The sequence below is a fragment of the Bos indicus x Bos taurus genome, chromosome 17 (assembly GCF_003369695.1).
Source record: "Bos indicus x Bos taurus breed Angus x Brahman F1 hybrid chromosome 17, Bos_hybrid_MaternalHap_v2.0, whole genome shotgun sequence".
NCBI classification, from domain to species: Eukaryota; Metazoa; Chordata; class Mammalia; order Artiodactyla; family Bovidae; genus Bos; species Bos indicus x Bos taurus.
The window spans coordinates 42,956,708-42,979,940 of NC_040092.1; the positions used below are offsets into that span (position 1 = coordinate 42,956,708).

At 35.1% G+C, this 23,233-nt stretch overlaps 1 protein-coding gene across 3 annotated transcripts in view; it reads right to left on the reverse strand.

Annotated features, from left to right (window-relative positions):
• Window positions 1-261: 261 nt before the first annotated feature.
• The window catches only part of MFSD8 (major facilitator superfamily domain containing 8), a 37,739-nt gene continuing 14,767 nt past the window's right edge, over window positions 262-23,233 (reverse strand). For all 3 annotated transcript variants that reach the window (XM_027567316.1, XM_027567317.1, XM_027567318.1), the window contains 9 exons: window positions 19,393-19,633; window positions 18,435-18,548; window positions 16,083-16,227; window positions 15,314-15,369; window positions 11,632-11,740; window positions 7,541-7,675; window positions 4,191-4,294; window positions 3,855-4,102; window positions 262-1,725 (listed from right to left, as the gene is read on the reverse strand). In XM_027567316.1, coding sequence (XP_027423117.1) covers window positions 1,519-1,725; window positions 3,855-4,102; window positions 4,191-4,294; window positions 7,541-7,675; window positions 11,632-11,740; window positions 15,314-15,369; window positions 16,083-16,227; window positions 18,435-18,548; window positions 19,393-19,633 — 1,359 coding nt within the window. In that variant the 3' untranslated portion in view covers window positions 262-1,518. The remainder of the gene's footprint in view (window positions 1,726-3,854; window positions 4,103-4,190; window positions 4,295-7,540; window positions 7,676-11,631; window positions 11,741-15,313; window positions 15,370-16,082; window positions 16,228-18,434; window positions 18,549-19,392; window positions 19,634-23,233) is intronic.

A 23,233-nucleotide genomic window follows, 5' to 3' on the forward strand; every position in this document is an offset into this window, starting at 1 on the left:
CTGGAGGAGGAAATGGCAACCCACTCCAGTATTGCCTGGGAAATTCCATGGACAGAGGAGCCTGGCAAGCTACAATGATGGGGGTCGCAAAGAGTCAGACATGACAGAGTATGCACGCACTACTTACCAAGGAGAAAAGCCTCAGAAGAAACCAACCCTGCTAGCACTTTGATCTTAGACTTCTAGACCAGAACTGTGAGAAATAAATTTGTTATTCAAGCCACCCCACCACTACCACCAAAGAAAGGACAGCAAACAATATAAAGTGCAGATTATAATGTTTACTCTCGGTTTTGAAAATTTTTATAACAGTAGGAAACACTTGGGAAAGTATTTAGAAACATTTTTGCGTTTTGGGGTAATACAGATCATCCATCTATATAGCTCTGTACTAGTCCCGTTTAGCAGCATTCAGATTCGTGTGAGGTAGTGATGTGTACATAGTGTAATTTAGCCAACTTCTAGTAAACTCGGTAAACTGTTAAAGGCATTTTACCTAGATAGTCATTAAATAACTCTATTGGGGCTACCATAGCCTATCCAAATTTTAAATCCTGTGGTTCTGAGTAGCTATGCAGACAAGATTGAAAACTGCTGGGTCTTCCCTACCACTACTGAGACAAGAGAAAAAGTAAATAAAATAATAGTTTTTCTCTAGAACTTAAGGGAGTTGGAAAATGCCAATAATTTTAACATTTTGGTGTTCAGTATATGTATATAATAACATTATCTGGCTTATGTTTCTAAAGTTGAATTAATTATTAGGCCTTGAAAGAAAAAAGTAGTCATCCCTACTACAGGTAGTGAAATCCATTTTGATCTATTGATGATCTTTCTTTATTGCTCAAATATGAGCATTATTCATACACATTTATTAACTTAGGGGTTACTTAGTAAGAACCAAAACTAAAGTAAGATGCAAAGTATAGTATTAAAAATCATGACTTATAGAAGCTAAGGCAGGATGACAGGCATGGTAAGTGGAAATTTTAAGTCATGATTTTATTTTATAAGGAAAACTTGATAATAACAGAAAATATATTTTTTAGTAAATAAAAAGGAGCTGTCTTTCAATAAAAATCCCCCTATTTAGGTAAATAATTTCTGTGATTTCATTCTATCACAGGTAATTCATACAGAACTCTCCCTATGATTTCACTGCATAGATCTTCTCATTATTTTAATGACACTTCTGCAGTTTGACTTAAGGATATAACTTCACATTTATAGAGCACCATCTATTCATTCATGACTTCATGCCATCCCCCAAAAAAGGTCTTATGGAAACTGTTTCTTTTTTTGAGATAAGGAAAACTATAATCTAGAATTTTCATATTACCTTGCTAGTCACAATTACACATAGAATTCCCTATTTTATTCAATATACGTTCTTGTTTTGCAACATACACTATTACCTACAACCTGACTTTAGGAAACTGACTCGTAGCAGTTGTCAAGAAGAGTCTTAAAAAAGAGAAAGTTCCACACAAGTGTACTTTCCACACAGTCTTAGCTAGGTTACTCTTGAATCCTTCCATGCCTTACAGAAAAAGCAATGAGTCTTCTGTAAACCACACCCAGGAGTGTGACGGTGAGCACCACCATCCCACACACTAGGCTGAAAGCCCACCGTGGACCCCAGGCAGTGTACACTTGGCTGATGAACACAGGTCCAAGAATCCGTGCTGCACTTCCAGACGCTGTTAACCAGCCCATGTACACACCCTGTGGAGGGAGAAGCACACTCGTAATCAGGTGTAGTCATTTTCTCTATCTGTTGTTTTTAAATTAATTACAAAGTGCCTCTCTATAAATACCACAAATAATGAATGATAAACTTATTTGATATACTATTTAGGAAAAATAAAAGTGTATAAAAGAACAAACACTGTCTACTGAAATGATTTATAAACTTACCTTTTAAGGCTAACATTTGTTTTGTACTTGCTATTTTCCAGACACTACATTAGGTGCTTTACATATATTATTTCCAATGTTCACAAATTTCTATGATTGGTATTATCCCAAATTAGCAAGCAAGGAAGCTAAAGCTCAGAAAATTCAAGTAACTTATCCAAGAGATTCGAAGCCCTATTTGGCTGACTCCACTGTATTAATTTCCATGTCACCACAATGTCACTGCTCCAACTACAATGTCCAAAATGCAGCATTACTTTTAATATCCCCCCAATTGTAAATAACCTGTCAAATGTGGATTAAGTAAATAATTTATGGCACATTTAATAAATGGAATGCTACACAGTTGCTTAAAAGGCCATCCATATACAGAATAAGATCTTATAATGAGAATAACATCTATTCGCATTGACATAGAAAGTCATGGTATATTAAAGGGAAAAAAATCCAAAATGTAGAAAAAACTTTATATACTTGAGATATAATTCATATTTTTTTAAAAGGCATGAGGGTGGATATACTTGAAAAGGCATAACAAAAGTCATGAAGGGTACAAATGAAGTACACTATGAAGTGGTTAACTATAGTATGATGGGCTAAGGGGATCCTTCCTTTTCTGCTATATACATTTCAAATTATTTGACTTTTCCTGCAACTATCATGTATTGTTTTTGTAACTAATATGCATTTATTCCTGATTTTGAAAATGTAAAAATATAACTTTATAGATTAAAAAATCCAGAAATTACTAAAATGTTTATGATTTTAGTTTAAAAACAGTGATAATGAACTTTTTTTAATCTTTGCTTTATTTAAAGAAAAACACTAATTTCTACCTTGAAAATGCAAAACCATCAGTTTAATTTTTATAAAAAGGAAGATACTGTTTTTCATTTTGTTGCCATTTAAATAACTGCTTCCCAGGTGGTGCTTGTGGTAAAAAACCTGCCTGCCAATGCAGGAGACATAAGAGATGCAGGTTTGGTCCCTGGACCAGAAAGATCCCCTGGAGGAGGACTTGGCAACCCACTCCAGTATTCTTGCCTGGAGAATCCTATGGACAGAGGAGACTGACGGGCTACAGTCTACACAATCGCAGTCAGACTTACTGAAGCGACTTAAGCACGCATGAAGGAAAGTCAGAAGTAAAATCTGAAATAACCTAAATGTACAATAACAGGAAAATGACTGAGTAAATGATGATACATACATAAGATGGAATATGTCTCCATTAAAAAATAATTCCTTAATATAAAATGTTATGGGAGAATATTTGCAGCATAATTTAAAAAAACAGTTTAAAAAATAGTATCAAAGATATAGTCCTATTTTTGTGTTAGGCCCACACACCCATGCACACACACACGGATAAAGACTCTAAGTGGAAGTATATTTCACCAAACTGTAGTACTTGTCTCTTTGATACTTTTCTCCATTTTGCTTCTATACTTTTTCTAAGTTTTAAATAATGAATATGGAAATTCTTATAAGAACAAATTTAAAATAACAAAACTGCTGCATACTTTTCCAACTACTGTGTTTTCATCTCTTAATAACTGTCCCTAGGACCACATGAAATTAAGTCTAGATCCAAATTTGGCTATCAATTTTGGTTGGCTAACTGTTGCCTAGTTTAACAATGAGTTTCTGAAAAGTATGCTTCAGATAATTTTTTCTATGAAAATAACTTAGAGCTCATAATCTGAGTTCAAAACATCCTTAGTTCTAACTTAAAGTACTTTCTGTTAAATTTCAGCTTACAATCTTGTAAGTACTTTATGAAAGTGGTGGGGTTTTAAATTTAAAATGCTGAGTATGATAAAAATCCCCTAAATCAGCTTATGTAAAAATGGAGAATGGATGGAAAAAAAAAATGTGAGTGCTTGCAAGTATACATATACCCCCACATAACTGCAACATCAGAATAACGGACTCACCTGAGGGTTTGGTCCCAGAATTTTCGAATATAATGTATAGGACATAACATTGCAGGATGGATAGCCTATTCCAATTAGCACAGCTGATATGAGGAACTGGGCCAGATGGATCATGGGGGTATACAGGCACCACGCTTGTTCAACTGGGCAACCAGTTGGTTCTTCACTGTGATCTTCTCTTGGAGACTTCCAAAGAGTAATAATTATTTCTCCAAATGTGGTATTAGGGATTGAGTTATTATGTAAATCTATGAAAACAAAATTAGTACAGTGTGTTACTTGTTAATTTTAGATGAATAACAGGGGCTAACATTATAGAATTATGAATGGCTATACCTTCCCACTGTATTTTGGGAAACTGATTTCCCCAAGGTAACAAGACAAAGAAGCCAACCCATATAATGATGAGTCCTCCCAGTAGAAGAGCACGCTCACCAATCCTGTTAAAGAACAGAAACTCTGTAATTTAAACATGAAACAGTATATTATAACATATAGTTCTATTACCTTTATAATTTTTAAAACTATAAACAAATAATATCTTGATACTTAAAGTGATATATTAATTAAAACAAATACAAACTATAATTTCCCACTAAGAGGAACTAGGACTCCTCTGAACACTGGCTGATTTCAAGTCTGGGACAAGAAGCATTAAGATGAGCCTTGACATCTTACCATACCAGAAACAATAGAAATTATCAGTGACTACTGGTCATAAAAGAATTCCCTGGCTGTCCAGTGGGTAGAGCTCTGCCTTTCTACCACAGGGGCACAGGTTTGAACCCTGGCTGGGGAACTACGATCCCATATGCTGTGCAGTGCAGCCAAAAATAAGGGCTCAGAGTCAGTTTGAGGAAGCTGGCCAAAAACACAACGTGAATACCAAAGAAAATAGTAGTGACAATGACTTGAAACACATAAAAATGTTATAATCTATAAATACATACTATATTAAAATAAAATATTCTTGGTAACTTAGAGGATGTTACGGAATCCACTAGTTATTTTAAAAATCAGTTAATAAAAGGAAAGAATCTCTGTCTCTCTTCTAAAAGCTATACTAAGAGATTTAAGAAACACAAGGGCCTGAGTCAAATGAGTAAGCTATAAAATAATGTAAGACAAAACAAATTTTTAAAAAAATTAGGAGTGTAGAAAATCTGAATACACACTGGATATTTGATGATATTTAGAAATCATTGTTAATTTTTTTAGATGTGATAATGTTGTCATCTTCAACTTTTAGAGATACATACTGAAATATTTATGGAAGACATGAAATGATGTCTAACATTAGCTTCAAAATAATCCAGGTGTAGAGGATAGGGAGTGGTATAGATGAATCAAGATTATCCAAGGTTATAACTGTTAAAGCTGGATAATAGATGTTAGACATTCAGGACATGATTCTCTCTACACCTTTGCATATGTTAGAAATTTTCCATAATAAAATGTGAAATACACAAACAAGACCAAAGGTTCCTAAAACAAAAGAAACCCAACACTTCCCATCACCTTCAGAATGCCTACAAGGTTTCATATCTTTCCAACCTGATCTCCTCTCATTTGCCATTTCTCTCATTCTGCTCTAGCAAAAATGGCCTTCCTGCTTGTTCCTTAATCATATGAAGGTCAGTCTTCTGAGGCAAGAGTTCCAGGCCCCTGAAATGGCTATTCTGATTTCACTGAAGTCTCAACCCAGATATAACTTCAAACTGAGCTGCTTTCCTTGAGAAGCCAATCAAAACACTACCCATGCCACTTTTCATTCTCTTCCTGTGCTCTATTCTTTATACTACTTATTATGACCTGATTCCATACTTGTGTTTACTGGCTTTCCATAGAATACAAGCTCTTGGAAGGTATGAAATTGGATAACCTGTAAGAATATCAGCAGGACACTCTATCTTTGTAGCAAGATGTAATACATCTACTATTACTTTAACTGAATATGAATCGATGTCTATGTCCATATCTGTATATTGGCCTTTTTCAGTTCAGTCACTCAGTCGTGTCCAACTCTTTGAGAACCCATGGACTGCAGCACGCCAGGCCTCCATGTCCATCACCAACTCCCGGAGTTTACTCAGACTTATGTGCACTGAGTCAGTGATGCCATCCAACCATCTCATCCTCTGTCATCCCCTTCTTCTCCTGCCCTCAATCTTTCCCAGCATCAGGGTCTTTTCAAATGAGTCAGCTCTTCACATCAGGTGGCCAAAGTACTGGAGTTTCAGCTTCAGCATCAGTCCTTCCAATGAACACTCAGGACTGAGCTCCTTTAGGATGGACTGGTTGGATCTCCTTGCAGTCCAAGCGACTCTCAAGAGTCTTCTCCAACACCACAGTTTAAAAGTATCAATTCTTTGGCTCTCAGCTTTCTTTATAGGCCAACTCTCACATCCACACATGACTACTGGAAAAACCATAGCCTTGACTAGACGGACTTTTGTTGGCAAAGTAATATCTCTGCTTTTTAATATGCTGTCATAACTTTTCTTCCAAGGAGTCAGCATCTTTTAATTTCATGGCTGCAGTCACCATTCTATCAGATCTAGTCCCTTAAATCTATTTCTCACTTCCACTGTATAATTTGGCCTCTTTCTTGGCTCTATAAAGACACAAATCTTCGTAGTATTCCCCATAGCACCCAACCCTATGCACTGACTCAGTATTTGTCAAATGATCTTAGAACTTTATTAAAGTTACATTGTTAAAGTATTCAGGAATAATTAAATTGTTAAAGCTGAATTCATCAACTAACATGCCACCACAGACTATATGAATGAACTAAATTTTATACAAGAATTTCCTTACAGTTTACTTTTGCAAAATGCTTCTTTAAAAAAGTGTTCTATGATCCACAGAGAACAGACTTATGGACATAGTGGGGGAAGGAGAGGGTGGAATGGCGAATTGAGAGAGTGGCAGGGAAACATATACATTACTATATGTAAAACAGATAGCTAATGGGCAGTTGCTTTATAACACAGAGAGTTCAACCTGGTGCTCTGTGACAACCTAGAGAGGTGGAATGGGGTGGGAGGTGAGAGGGAGGTTCAAGAGGGAGGAGACATATGTGAACCTGTGCCTATTATTTTCTGTTGATATATGGCAGAAACCAACACAACACTGTGACACAATTATCCTTCAATTAAAAATAAATTTTAAAAATAAAAAAACTAAAAAAGTGTTCTATGATCAAAGTTGCAATTAACTTTGAGAAATGCTACATTCTCTATTTGTCATGATGATATAGTATATATACTGAAGATTTAGAAGTTTTAGAGTAAAGGAGTTTGATTATTTTAACCAGAATTTTCCAGACTTAACTATTAATCTTTCTTGTTGTATAACATATATTACCACATAGAAGAACAATATTTTATGAAATACACTTACAGAGATACTTTAAATAAAATATACAAAAGATACATTAGAAGACAATTATTCACTTTGTAAGATATTCTTGCTTTACCAAAAAATCTTCTACATGGTATAGAAATATGCTCCTTTAATAAATTTTAAATGTTTGCAAACGTTCAAGGACTAAAACTCATACAATAATAAGAAAAAAGATTCACATTATTTTACTAATACATTTACTTACATCATTAGCTCTGTTTCATGCCTTATTTAAAAAAAAAACAGGTGTGAAATAAAAACAAAGACACATAACTTACTTTTTGGAAAGTAATTTTATCCCCATGAAAATAATAACTGCCTCAACTCCAAGAGCAGCAAGTATTATTCCATCATATAATACAGCTTGTTCTCTGGTCCAGGCATACATATCCATTGTTAATGGAGTCACAATGCTAATAGAAACAAAAAATAAATAATTCTCATTTTATTTAAACCTTAGTCATTGTTAAAGTTGAAATAGTAAGCTTTATTAGATACCAACACATTTAAGAATTTGTATCCCTTTTATCAATGACATCAGATCTACATAAACAAAAATAGAAACACATTTTAAGGACATTTTATTGTAACATAATATCACAGTAACACAGGCTACTAAGTTTGGCTGTTTGCATTTTTATTTTTTAATAGTTATTATAATTATATAAGTAACATAACACACTGCAAAAAGTTTGAAAAACAGGAAAAGAAAACAAACCATAATTCCTACCATTCTAATATAAGAAGTCATGGTTGCATTTTGGTTTAAATTGGTCTCTTTTCAATGAAATAATATTACTATGATTAAGTTATGAGAAACTTATGGGATTGCTTTTTCTCTTCCTCAATTTCTTTTATAACTTTGAATGCACATATTTTTCTCCCTATATCTAAGGCTACTCTTTCTTTATATGACTGTCTCCTTCCTTGACAATCTTCTTTTCTGACTTTCTATCTCCTTCTGTTAATTGCTACAAAAAGAATTTAAAAATATTTAAAAGTCATTCTTTAAAAAAAAAAAAGTCACTTTTTTTTTCCAAAAAAAGAAAGTTTATTTGAGAACAAGAGTGAAAGCTTCTGCAGACATCTGACAAGGCAGACGTGTCTTGATAATAGCAGCCATCCATATTTCAGCCTACCAAAATTACCACAAATGGGACACATTTTTTCTAACAAAGATATGGATGTACACAAAGGGCTATGGCTAAACAGAGTCAAAGGAAAGTTGAGGCCCCATAGCTTATCCCTTAGACTGATAGGTGACGTAGGACTTAAATCAAACAATCCAGTCTCCTAATGCAGTGGCTCTCAACTTGGCTTCTTATCAGAATGCCAGGGACTTTGGAAAGAATATCTCCACTATTAGACTATACCCAAGTAAGAGTCTGGGTGGGGTGGGTAGGACCCAGGCATTGGTGTTTATTTAAGCATCCCAGGTGATTCCAATATGCAGCCAAGGTGAGTGGCCACTGCTCCAGAGGGAAGTAATGACCACCAGCAGGTTCCTCAGCCCATCCACTCCATTAGGAAGGGGCATCTGTTGGTGTCGTGGCCTCTCGGTGAACCTTTATTTACTCTGCTCTAGAACTCCAGGCGTTACCTGTTTTGGGCAGATTTAGAGTATTTCCATTTGCGTTAGTGACTTTTACAGCAATATTTAACCAGGCAAATAACATCAAAGAGAGAAAAGTTGGAAAAAGAGAAATTTCCATAAGGCATGATATGAATAAATAAGTGGAAAAAAAAAATCTCAGAAAAAAATCACTTTTTTTGGCCACATGGTATGTGGGATTTTAGTTCCCTGACCAGGGTTTGAACCAGCATCCTCTGCATTGGAAGCATTGCATCTTAATCACTGGACCACCAGTCAAGTGCCAGAACATCACCATTTTTTTAACATCATTTTTTATTTTAAAATCAGATGAGCTGCTTTAGAAAACAGTTCAGTGATTTTTCAATAAGCTAAACACAAAATTATCATATTATCTAGCCTTTCCACTTCTGGGTATATACCCAAAAGAACTGAAAGCAGGGACTCAGATACTTTTATACTAATGTTCATAGTAGCATTATCTACAATAGGCAAAAGGTGGAAATGACCCCAATTTCCACTGACAGATGAATGGATAAACAAAACTGGTATATACATACAATGGAATAATTCAGTTATTAAAAGCATAAAATTCTGGCACATGCTACAACATGGAAGGACCTTGAAAACATCATGCCAAGTGAAACATGCAAGACACAAAACGATAAAGATTGCATGATTTCACTTATATGAAGTATCTGGAATAGGCAAATTCATAGAGAAACAAAGTAGAATAGAGGCAACCAGGGGCTGGGTGAGAAGGAATGGGGACTTACTGATTAATGGGTGTAGTCATGCTTCTGTCTGGGATGATAAAAAGGTTCCAGGGATGGGTGGTGGTGATGGTTGCACAACACTGTGAATGTATTTAATGTCACTGAATTGTACAATTAAAGATAATTAAAACAGGGACACGCCTGGTGGTAAAGAATTCACCTGCCAATGCAGGGTTTGGGTTTGACTGCCCTGGTTCAGAAAGATTCCACATGCTGTGTGGCAACTAAGCCTGGGCACCATAGCTACTGAAGGGCCGGCACCTTAGAGCCTGTGCTCCACAACAAGACAAGTCACCACAATGAGAAGCCTACGAACCACAACCAGGGAGTGGCTCTTGCTCACTGTGACTAGAGACAGCCCGCACAGGGACAAAGACCCATTGCAGCCAAAACAAAAAGTAAAGTGGTATACCTTAATCAACAAGTACATTATTATATACAAATTTGATCTCAATTAAAAAAAAAAAAGAAAATATGGCAGAAAAGTTCTAAGAATCATAGCAGACTAAAAGTTTAATACATGTCCAGTAACACGTGGCTTCCCTGGTAGCTCGGTGGTAAAGAATCTGCCTGCCAGTGCAGGAGATGCAAGTTCAATCCCTGGGTTGGGAAAATCCCCCAGAGAAGGAAATGGCAACCCATTTCAATATTCATACCTGGGAAATCCCATGGACAGAGGAGCCTGGAGGGCTACAGTACATAGGGATGCAAGAGAGTTGAACATAACCAAGCGACCAAACAACCACCACCACCATTAACATGGCTCAACATGGATTAATGGGAAATAAATATACAAGAGAATAAATTAAATTCTTAAAATTGAAAAAAAAAGTTTTACTGATACTTTCAAACTGTGGTACTGGAGAAGACTCTTGAGAGTCCCTTGGACAGCAAGTAGATCAAACCAGTCAATCCTAAAGGAAATCAACCCGGAATACGCATTGGAAGGACTGATGTTGAAGCTGAAGCTCTAATACTTTGGCCACCTGATGCAAAAAGCCGACTCACTGGAAAAGACCCTGATGCTGGGAAAGATTGAGGGCAGGAGAAGAGAGAAACAGTATGAAATGGTTGGATGGCATCACTGACTCAATGGACATGAGTCTGAGCAAACTCCGAGAGATAGTGAAGGACAGGGAAGCCTGGCGTGCCATAGTCCATGGAGCCACAGAGAGATGACTGAGTGACTGAACAACAATATTCACCATAATAAAGTAAATGCCCACAAAAGGAGATGAGGTAAAACTTTCATATATCTCAATAATTTTTTAAAAATTAAGTAGATCTGGCATAAAATATACCAGCATAAAAATGTTACAATATATTGGTAAGTGAATACACCAAGCCGTCAAATGATACTATCACATATTCTATGTTGGCTTAATGGACACACACATACACACAAACCTCAATACTTACAGTTGTATAGAAAAAATTGTTAGGAAAATAAAACACACACTGATGTATTAGCAGTGGCTACCTCCAGGGAAAGTAGTGGATATGGAAATACAGTTGCAGTGTTTGGAATATTTTTAACAAGAATATATTATTTTAATAATATAATGGAAAATTATTTTAAAAATAAAGCCATATGATAACTTTTATAGGTCAATAAAGCCTACACAAGGCAGATATACTAGTTTTTTTCAGGATTAGGGCTGAAATAGAGTTAAAATTTCTAGACTGAATCCAATATACATAAGTCGGGAACTACATAGCTTAAAGTAAATTAATACACAGTTTTATAACTATTTTTATCATAAAACTCAAAAGGAAAGGAAGAATAGTGAAACAGACTCATGATAAGGCAGTAAGTTTATCGACAGAGAATTAACTACATTCAAGTTAAAAGGCAAATAATTTATACTTGCCTTTTTACATCATAAGAAAAATATGCCTCACATAAGGTTTTTGAGAATATCTATAAGCCTGATTAATATTGCATAAAGAAATACAGATTATTTATACAATCTGATTTAGATGAAAACAGAAAAAAACTTACGTTTCAAAAAGGGCAAAGATAAACAGAATCACAAAAAACAGAATATTGGTGGCCACAACAGCAACTTGATCAATATTTTCTTGGGGGACTTGAACTTCATCTGTACTTGCTACAGTAAACAAAAGAAAAATTATATTATTTATATATTTAATTTTCTCATGACACTAAAATAATGTAAAAATTATACGTAGAAAATTCAATGACTAAACATTTAAAATGGTTTTTAGGCTTCAAAATAGTTTAAAAGTATCAGAATTTACATGATAGAAATAATTTTTAAATGGCATTGAAAATTAAAGTGAATTTTCTTTCCAAGACATACATTTCAATTCTGTTATCTATAGGAAATACTCAGATTTTCTATTTGGCATCTCTCAAAAAGAGAACTGTATGTCCATAGAATTCTATAAAATCATCTCATGCAAAGTACATTTCAGTTGCAATTTTTTTTCTACCTTACTGAAATTTTAAATTTACAAGGATTTCATGAAGACCTCGAATAGTTTACTAAATCAGTTCTCAGTTCTATGATTCACTTCAATGGATACATATTATAAATTTCAGTGAATTAGTATTACTAAATATTGTTGCATTTTTTACCAGAATTTTTGAAAGTCCTCACATTACCATTTATATTTTTTGCAAAGAACTACCAAGATTTGATGGCAGTTTCATAAATTAGGAAGGCAAATGAGTTCAGATATTCACTGATCTTGAACTATGAAGTTAAGCAACAAACTCAATATAAGCTGTATCTGATGTAATTGAGAAATATGAAGTTACATACATGTATTTATATACATTCATCATGTTTTTTAAATAATTTACCTACTTACTCAGAGTAAACGAGGTAAATAATACAAGAATATATTTACTTATGCTATCTTTAAGTGTATGCACAGCAGAAGTAGGAGCAGGGGGTAACTTTCCTAAGACGTAGCAAATTTCTATATTTTTTTTCATAGTAGTGCCTGCCTTTATATCTCAAGATTCCTGAGAATGAGTTTCTTTTCCAATATCAGTCTGTTATACTTGTGGGCAATTAGGCACCTTGAACACTCAACACAGGGTTATAACCTCCCTTTTACACAAAGAAAACCAGTCATCTTTGCCCAGTTCCTTTTCTGGGGTAGATTCTGGTCCCTGTGGGCCTTAAATTATTTGGACAGACCTCCCTGATTCTCAATTACCACCTAAGCCAGTCTTTAATCCTTTGAATCAAATACCAACATTGCCCCAAATTAGACTATAGTTTATAAATGGGTGGTTAGTTTTCCACAGCCTCCAACCAGCGCTAGCTTTAGTGGGGAGACTCAGAAATGATGCATCCTAAACTGCGGGAATTAACTAGGTATCATAAGAATTTTAAGAAAACACTACATTAACGTATTGATTGAAAAACTGTGTAACTGGAAATCAAAACTGATCCCATGATAACACCTTTAATAAGAGGAACAAACCTGATATATTTCATCTAAACATTTACTGAAATTTAAAAATCATCTGTTTTATAAAAATTATTTTGAAGGTCCTAGAAATCTTATGAAACATAATAGATTACTCCTTTTAAAACTCTCATTTGTGTTTCAGAGCAGTGCTGTCCAACAGAACCCTGACATGATGGAAATGTCCTTTCTCTGTGCTGTCCAATACAGTTGGCCACTAGTCACATATACCCATCAACTGAGCACTTGAAATTTGCTAGTGTGGGATTTCCCTGGCAGGCCAGTGGTCAGGACTCAGTGCTTTCATGGTTGTGGCCTGGGTTCAACCCCTGGTTTACTATCCTGCAAGCCACAAAGAACTGCAAGCAAATACACACAAACAAAACAACACAAAAATCTGAAATGTAGCTAGTGAGATGGTGAAAATAAGGAATTTCTTTTTCTTTAAGATTACTCTTCATTATTTTGGCCTCACTGTGCAGCTTGAGGAATCTTAGTTCCCTGACAAGAAGGACCCTGGCAGTGACAGTGTCAAGTCCCAACCACCGGAATGCCAGGGAATTTCCAGGAATTTCTTAAATGTAACTAAGTTTAAGCAGTCAAATTTGACCAGTGACTACCACGCTGGACAGTGTAGCTGTAGGTCTTTGCTACTCAAAGTGTGGTTCAAAGATCAGCAGCATCAGCTCACATGGTAGCTTATTGTGAATGTAGATTCTCCCTACTTAGACCTCACCCTAGGCCTACTGAAACAGTCTGTGTTTTCACACAGTTCCCAGGTGCTTTCTAAGCATATTAAAGTCAATAAAGCAAGGATCTATATATGGTTATCTCCTTCAACTTGTGAAAGATTTTGCTTCTTGTGTATCTTCCCTTTCTCGGCCCCCAACTACATCCTCTTTAACTTGCTCCTTCTCTTTATCTGATAGGTCCTTTAAGTTAGCATCCAATTTTACACCTGTTCCCAAAAGTAGCTTATTTCCACTGTTGGTACTCCTTCACCATGCATTCTTTCTTTTGAAAAATTCCAAACATATTCTTATCCATCTATGCCCTACATTCAACAATATTTTGCCACACTTGATCCATCTATCCCTTCCTTTCCTCCTTTCTCTTTTTTGCTACAGTGTTTTTCATTGGATGTCTCCCAAATTTCTATCTCTAGGTTTGGTTTCTACCATCAAAATTACAAATGCCTCTGGAATTTTTTAGTTGTTCCTAGAGTAGCATTGTATTTGGCTTGATCTAAACTGAAATCGTTTTGTCTTTTCAGCCAATATCCCTTCTTAAATTCTTTTTCTCTCATTCTTTCAACTATCTGGAATCAAACCCTAGCAGACATCTTCAACAACCTCCTCCATTGTTTAGCATTACCTATCCAGCCTGTCAAGAATCTTGATTTTCTTTTTTCTTTGAGAGCTCATATCTATCATTTCTCCATTCTCAGTTACTGCTGTAGTTCAGGTCTTCACGTACCTGGATTAGCCTCACTTGGAATGTGACTAACATCATACTTTCCTTTGTTCAAAATTTGCTATAGCTTCTCATCACTCGGCTTTCCTCCGAACTACTTTTAACTTTACCTTCCAGTAGTTTGCTGTGAAAATTAAATAAAATGCCTATCAAAGAACTCAGCAAAATAATACTGTTTTTTCCAAAGCTTTATAAACTCCTTGAGGGCAAGGACTAAATTGCATTCTTTTTCACGAAGGGACACTCCCCAAAGAGGGTATAACTAGAAGTACTTAAATAATGGTTTATTTAGTAAACTATACATACTTACCAGACTGGGAACCTATTTATGGGCCAGAGAAAGAGCTATAGGATGAAAATGTGCATTTGTGGAGTATACCGAAAGAATAAAAATGCAAAAGAGAAACCATACTTATACTGATGATTAAGTGAACAAAGAAATACTTGAATCAGAAAGATACATTTGATAGCAAAACTACTGAATTCATTTCAAAGATCTCAAGGATTTTAGGATATTGCTCTTGGAAAACAAGATGAAGTAATTTTTAGCAATGGTTTTACCCTGCCAGCTGTGCACACCAAATCACTGATACAGGTATGCCTTTGTAAAAATAATAAATTAGGTAAATTTCAACTCTGGAGACCTTCCCCAATTACCCATTGTGTTGTCCTCAGAAATAAGATTCAAGTAAATATCAAACAGATAGAATCATTAGAAATACTCTGTAATATTATAGTAATTTAATCAAACAGGTTAATAGTACCTTCTTCAAAATTAATATTTTTACACTGTCGTCCTGAGTCATCCACACGATGTTCTCTTAAAAGAAAAACATAAATATTGTATCCATGAAAGGCTTAGTATAATAGATGAATGGTTTAAATTTATTATTAGCTTTCTATTTTTTCACATTCTGATAGTTTCTTTTACTGCCTTCTGAGTAATGAAATTATTATGATATAACCAATAAAATTAAAATGATATGTTACAACTATTACTGTATTACTTTATCATATAAAATGGAAAAAATAATTAATCTAAGAGCACACATGAGCTACCTTAATCAGTATTTGAAGTTTTCCAATGGTTTTCAACATGAGTTATAAACATCTGTGGACTCTTGGATAAAACACTCCAAAGTAATATATAGTAACAAAACTTCTGTAGTTTTATAAAATTTCTTCTGATATATAAAAGATAAGAAATACATATTATGAGGAATTTTTGTATCTAAGGTTGATACTAATCATTAATCTACTTAAAATGTTGCTTTCATGCTATTACCTTACTTAGAAACCTATAATTAGTAAATCAAGACCAAACTTTGAATCTTCAAAGAATTTATAATCTGTTCTTACTCATCATCCACTATTTTAGTTAAGAGTACCACATGCATTTGCTTATTAAAAAATATAAGTACAAGAGACATCAAAAACCAAATAAAGACATCACAGAAATAATTCTTCAATAGTGATAATGCTTATTTATTTTCACAATTTACAAGAGTAGTTTTATCATTTCTATCTAATTACCTTAATATAGTAAGGATCAGAATAATATTTAAAATTCCCAGGAAGGCGCCCAGTAAAACTGGTGCTGTGTACATGTTTATCTGCAGCTTAATGACATCCCACGTCACGCCCTTTTCTCCAATGAGTGCAAAACAAGTCTGAAAAACTTATTAAAACAAAATATGTATATGTGAATTATTACATGGGAGGTACAGGATAAAACAAATATGAAAAACATTTACCACAAAATTGGAAATACTGTATGGAATCTCAACACGGATTTCAAGAAGCAAGAAAATTGGTTCTTGGGGGGGAAGAGACAAAAAATTTACTTTTTCTGTACAAAACACAGATATAACAGTACAAAAAATATATGTGATACAGATGTGTGATATTATAATTTCATTGGATGGAATAATTAGGAGAAAAAAGTCTAAAAAGCCTCCTTTGGGAGACAATGATGTAAAAAATGGGTGAGAAGCACTGATGTACAGACATTCACAAAGGATTACTCCTCACATAACATGTATCTTCTTTTTTAAAAAAAAGATCTCTGTGATGGACAGGGAAGCCTGGAGTGGTGCAGTCCAAGGGGTTGCAAAGAGTAGGGCACGACTGAGCTACTGAACTGACTGAGAATATTTAAGTTATACAATTTATTCCATAAAAAATTATTAAACTTTAACCAATCTCCTTAGAAGAAAATGCCACATTTTAACTTAATATTATTAAATATTACCGTGGATAAAGTATTTAAACTATATATTTAATATCATTTTCGACTTGGATCTGTGGCAAAAATTGGATTGGAAAAGTATCTAATCTCCCGATTTAGATTCTGCATCTGGTTCTGCCATTACTTTACACATAGCCTTAGAATGAAAATTAAGTAAAATATTGCACCTAAAGCACTTGGAACAATATCTAGCACATAGTAAGCAGTCAATGGGCTTCCCTGATGGCTCAGTAGTAAAGAATTTGTCTGCTAATGTCTAAAGAGTCGGACATGACTGAGCAACTGAACTGAACTAAACTGAATGTCCAAAAGAATCGGACATGACTTAGCAACTAAACAGCAACAACCACAAGCAGTGAATAAATGTTTGTACTTAGTGGTGTGGTTATTACTGGAAAAGTCGTCTCATCTTTTTAGGCTTACAGCTGCTCATCTTTAATACAAAATTTTTTACTGAATAATCTTTAAAATGCTTTTTAGATGGTCAAAATATTTACTGAGAGCCTGAGCCTATATACCAGGTACTATGCTAGACACTGAGGGGAAATGGCAAATTTAAAAAGACCCAGACTACGCCCTCTTGTATTTTATAATATATTTTAAAATAAGATCTCTTCTTATATTTTATTCCAGAACACCAAACTGAAATATTAGATTTTGGTGAATGATGAATTAGATTCTCTATTGTTAAAGAGAAGAAATGATGGAAACCAGAGCGGCCTGGGGTGATGATGAAGTAAACTGAGTTACATTCAAATTTATGCCATTTATAACTGCAATATTAAAAGCATGGGCAAATTATATGTCTTTTCAATGTTGTTATAGGCATAAAAATTAATTTCTCTACTCATTTAGCAGAAAATTAACTGTTCTTACAGAAATATTAAATCTTATTAACATACTTTTATATTCAGCTAAAGTATGAATGCTTGGAAAGAACAGACTAGTAAATTTTCTTTAAAGGTAAGGACAAAAGGCAAAAGGGTAAAGAACTTGCTATAACTTTCCTCAAATCCTTCAGTTAAAAGAACTCTGTTTCTCATAAACAGGGGAAAAAAAAAAAAGGAAACTCTTGCTGAGATACCAAGCTAAATGATAACCTGACAAAACATACACTTTGGATTCAAAGAGTTAGGACTGAATTTCACGCCTCCCATTTATCCAGAGTGACCCTGGATAATTTACTTATATTCTCTATGCCTTGGTGTTCTAATCTGTACAATGGGGACTAATAACACTTAATCTAGTGGAACATGAGTTAACACATATAAAGAGCTTAGCCTCACAGCTGGATTAAAAAATATCATTTCCCTTCCTTTTCCATCTGCTATGGGGTTTTATGGGCTTCCCTGGCAGCTCAGATGGTCAAGAATCTGCCTACAACCTGGGTTTGATCCCTGGCTCGGGAAGATCCCCTAGAGAAGGGAATGGCTATCCACTCCAGCATTCTTGCCTGGAGAATCCCATGGAGAGAGGACCCTGGTGGGCTACAGTCCATGGGGTTGCAAAGAGTCGGACACAACTGAGTGACTAACACACACACACACAGGGGTTTTATTCTTGGATTTCACCTAACATTTGAACTTCAAAAGTTTACCCAATTCAAATCTAAGTAATGACAACTGAAGAACACCTACCTGGACCTAGAATAAAGCCTAATGCTTGACATGCACTTGTGTTTGCCATGGAACTTGTTCTTTCCTGAAGAGAGGTAGCACCAGCAATATATGACCTAATAACAGCTACATTTCCTAAGAAAAGACACAACAATCCAAAAGACAGTAAAGTAAAAATAAAGAAAATATTTTATAGTTTATAAAATTCAATTTAATTTGGCTCTATACGGAAGAAATATTAATCTGCAGCATAGTCACTGCTTCTTCTTTATGATTATACAAAGCATTTAGAGTCAATAAATCCATCAGTTAATAGAAACCATTACTTTTACTAATATGAAAAAACGGTTAAAGATTTGAATGAATTAAAAAAAAAAACAGCATTACAGGAAACTTAAAATTTTTTTCATCATTAAATACTGAGAAAGAATTGAGTGAGTGGAGTACTACTAATTGCTACACACTCGGCATACTTATACTATGACATAAGAAACAGAAAAAGAAATCCTAACAATTTAACTCAAAAAAACTTGTTGAGCACTTATGTTGAAGAGACACTGCTAGGGGCTACAGAGTATTTTTAAGAGTGGTCATTTGTCTCTAGTTACACCAAGTTTACTATCTAGTTGGTGATAAAGGATGAAAACAGTACAAAAAGGTACATAAGCAAATGCCAGAGACATGTTAAAGGGAAAGATCTGTTAAGGTGTAGGGTAGCCTAAGAAAGCTTCACGGAAGATGCAGAACTTGAACTGAATCTTGAAGGATGAAGAACCATGGAACAGAAAAGAGAAAATATAAGTAACGGCAACATCATTAGAAAAGGCAAAATGATAGCAAAGATATTTGCAATGAGACATCTGTATGATGAATGAGGTATAGGAGACTGAAAAGAGGTGACCCTAGATGAGAAAAGGCCATGAATGTGAGGATGAATGTAAGTTCAAAACAATCAAAAATATATATGCATACATATTACCTGCCCCAAATCCTACCAATCCACGAGCAGCCAACATGTAGTATTTATTATGAGAAGCTGGAACGTGGACATACGCATAGAGGCAGTTGGCTGCCACCGAAATAAAAATGGAAACAATAAGAGGTTCTTTTCTTGGTCTGTAATTAGACCACAAACCAAATATAGGTGAAGCTACCATCTGGCCAAGGCTATATGAAGCAATAACCCAGCCCAAAAAACTTGCATCAGCAGTCTGATCAATCTGTAGAAAAAAGAAATATGCTTTAAGAATTGTTAACCAAGAAAAGTAAAGTTAAAAAGCTGCATACATTTTTTTCTGACCATTTAACATTTCTTATTAAAACAAATAAAATCAATAATTCTAACGCATAAGTCTTATAACACTACTACTTATAATAAGGAATTCAAGCTTCTGACATTAACTATATTAACAATTCAGTACATAAGGAAAAGTGCTTAAGAAGCTTCATTTTTTAGAATAACTATAAAAATTCTACATCATAAAAAAACTTGTTAAAAAAATATTCACATTATATACCTAACAATAGCATCATAAAATTTATATGCCATTCTTTAATTCTTATAAATACAATTATTTACCCTTATGCAACTCAATAAGCTACAGTTTATTAGCTTTTTTATTATTATTTGTTGGGACTAACTGCACACAATAATCAAATTCCAAATAAAATTTATCTCATTAAACCTACTACTAATTCTTCCTTTCAGCATCGACAATCCAGAGTTCTACCAAAGAGGATTTATATATCATGAATGTTGAGGGAAGAACTAAATGATTAAAACTCAGAAAATACTTTCAGAAAACAGAGAATTCTAGCTTACAAAGGGACTATGGAATAAATCAGAAGATTGTTTTTATATACAGTAGATTATATAATAATTTAGAAAAGTAAGAACCATTATGTATTGGGACATAAGGTTAAACCTATGCAGGTTAAATGGTAGAATAATTTAACAAGAAAAACCATGGGCTTTTTTTTCCAAAGGTATTTTTAAATAGCTGAAAATGACTATATTTAGGTATATTTTTTGTTTGTACAGATGAGAAATAAGAGTGAATAAGTACAACAACTTCATGTCCTACATGTAACAATTTAAAAAGCAATGAAAACTAAACTTTAATATTAGATGTCCAGTAATTTGAAAGCAAAGGATAAAAGTGTCTTCTCGGGAGATTAATTGATCATAGTCAAGTGTCCATTGCATGGACAGAAGTGAACTGATTCTTGAAGGTGCCTGTAACACTTGGAACAGTATCTGCTATTTTAGTTGGATACTATTTACAATGACTGGGAAACTGCAATCTGTTAGAATTCTGCTAGAATTGTAACAGGAAAGTAAAATGGTTTGGAAGATACAGGTTCTATACTACAACAGAAAGTTCAATTTAGTAACTGAACTGTTAGCTGTGCTCCTGTGTGCTTCTCCCTCATTGTAATAACAGCATCCTGTTTCCGGCCCTCTGGCCACCTCTAATGATCCCCCTCATATTGTTTTCAGGATAAAACCTAAACTCTTTCTTAAGAAAAACTAGCTCACTAGCTGGCCACTGTCTCTCCTCTCCAACCTCATCTCTCTGCATGCTTCCTCCCCAGCTACTAACTTCCAGCCACACAGAACTTTTTAAAGTTTCCAAACTGAGTCAAGCTCTTTGCTTCCAGGCTTTTGCACAGGTTTCTCTACTGCACCTTCCATCAGGAATGCCTTTCTAACCTCCTACTTCCTGGCCCTGATCATTCCTTCAGGTGGTCAATTTCTGGAGGGCCTTCCCAATTCAATTCTGATATAACTGATTTTGGAAAATCTTCCAGGATCTCTTTGGTCTAGATTAGCAACATCTCCCAACCCCCATGTCTGTCTGTCTGTGTATGTCTATCACCCCTCCTGCTCACTCCTTCTCTCTCTCTCTCTGCCTGCCTCTCTCCCCATCTCTAGTTCTCTCTGCCCTGTGCATGAGCACACAAAGGCATGCACGCACACACACTTTTTATCTGTAAACTTGTTTGATTTTGCACACTTCAGCGAAAGTCAGATCTGTTAGCTTCTCTTTAAAACAAAAGACAAAGCATATATTGAATTTCAAAATATTCTTCTCTAAACATGTTAATAATAATGACAAAGTTCTAGAAATCTTAAAGTTTTGCCATGGGAGCTGAGATGTGTTCCAAGCCTTCTCAACTATTTGCTGGGCTGCGCTGTGTGTGCTTAGTTGTGTCGGACTCTTTGCGACCCCATTGACTGTAGCACACCGGGCTCCTCTGTCCATGGAATTGTCCAGAAGAATACTGGAGTGGGTTACTATTTCCTACAGGGGATCTTCCCGACTCAGGGAGCAAACCTGCACCTCTTATGTCTCCTGCATTCGCGGGTGGATTCTTTACCACTATGCCACCTAGAAGCCCCCTCAATTATTTACTTATAGATTATTGCTTATTCATCCAATTACAGCTATTAAGGCCTTCACTGTGACAAAACCTGTGTGAGGCAATACGAATACAAATTGAGTAAACACTTCCCTGCCACCAAGCAGATTCCAAATCAAGTTCTACTCATCTGATTTAGAAAAATCCTGCATTTTTGACCGAGGGGAAAAAACCAGCATGCTTAACTCTTTTTCTGTCAAATAAGGATAACTTCACAGAGCTGTTATGAGAATTATTCAAGGCAATACATGTAGAGTACTTAGAGCCATATCTGCACATAGTATGCACTAAATGAACGTCACCTATGCAATAAAAACATTAATATTTCTTAGCATTTTATTTTTACTGATGTCAGCTTTATTATTATATTTTATTGTAATTCATGCATGGGTACCCCCACTATGTTCCTGGACCTATAGATAACCCATTATCCCAATTCAAAATCTAGGTTTAAGAATATGATTCTTCCTGGAAATTAAGCACAACTCTGGGCAACACTGGAGAAGGCAATAGCACCCCCACTCCAGTACTCTTGCCTGGAAAATCCCATGGACAGAGGAGCTTGGTAGGCTGCAGTCCATGGGGTCGCTGAGTCGGACACGACTGAGTGTCTTCACTTTCACTTTTCACTCTCATGCATTGGAGAAGGAAATGGCAACCCACTCCAGTGTTCTTGCCTGGAGAATCCCAGGGACGGGGGAGCCTGGTGGGCTGCCGTCTATGGGGTCGCACAGAGTCGGACACGACTGAAGCGACTTAGCAGCAGCAGTAGCAGCTGGGCAATACAGCCTAAGGAACCACCCAGCTGATAGCGGTCTATCAACCATGGCCAGAAGCACAAGCCAGAGATTCACAGTAGTAGCAAATTTCTTTCAGACAGATAATTTACTGTTTGGGTTTTCTGGTTTTTTTTCTGGCAGGGGGGAGAGGGGTGGCCCAGCTTTTTAGCTTTCTCAGAGATGACTTTTAAGCTAAGCAATATGTGGTAACATATTATCATAAGAGAGATAGTAACCTCAAATTAATAATGAAAATTTTGATAAACAATAAGAAATTGCTATATAGCACAGGGAACTATATTCAATAGTTTGTAATAATCTATAATTAAAAAATATATATGTAGATATGTATGTCTGTGTGTGTAACTGAATTACTTTACTGAACATCTGAAACACTATAAATCAACTACACTTCAATAAATAAAATTAGAAAGAGAAAGAATGAAAAATTTTAAGGCAGTAGGTAACATAGTACTGTAGAGTCAGATTTTGGTTTCAGATAGGCTTGATTCTGCCATTTTCTAGCTGTGATCTTGGGCAAGCTACATAACTTCTCTGAGTTTTTTTATCTGTTAAACAGGAGTGATAATAACCACCTCACAGAGTTGTTAAGAAAAT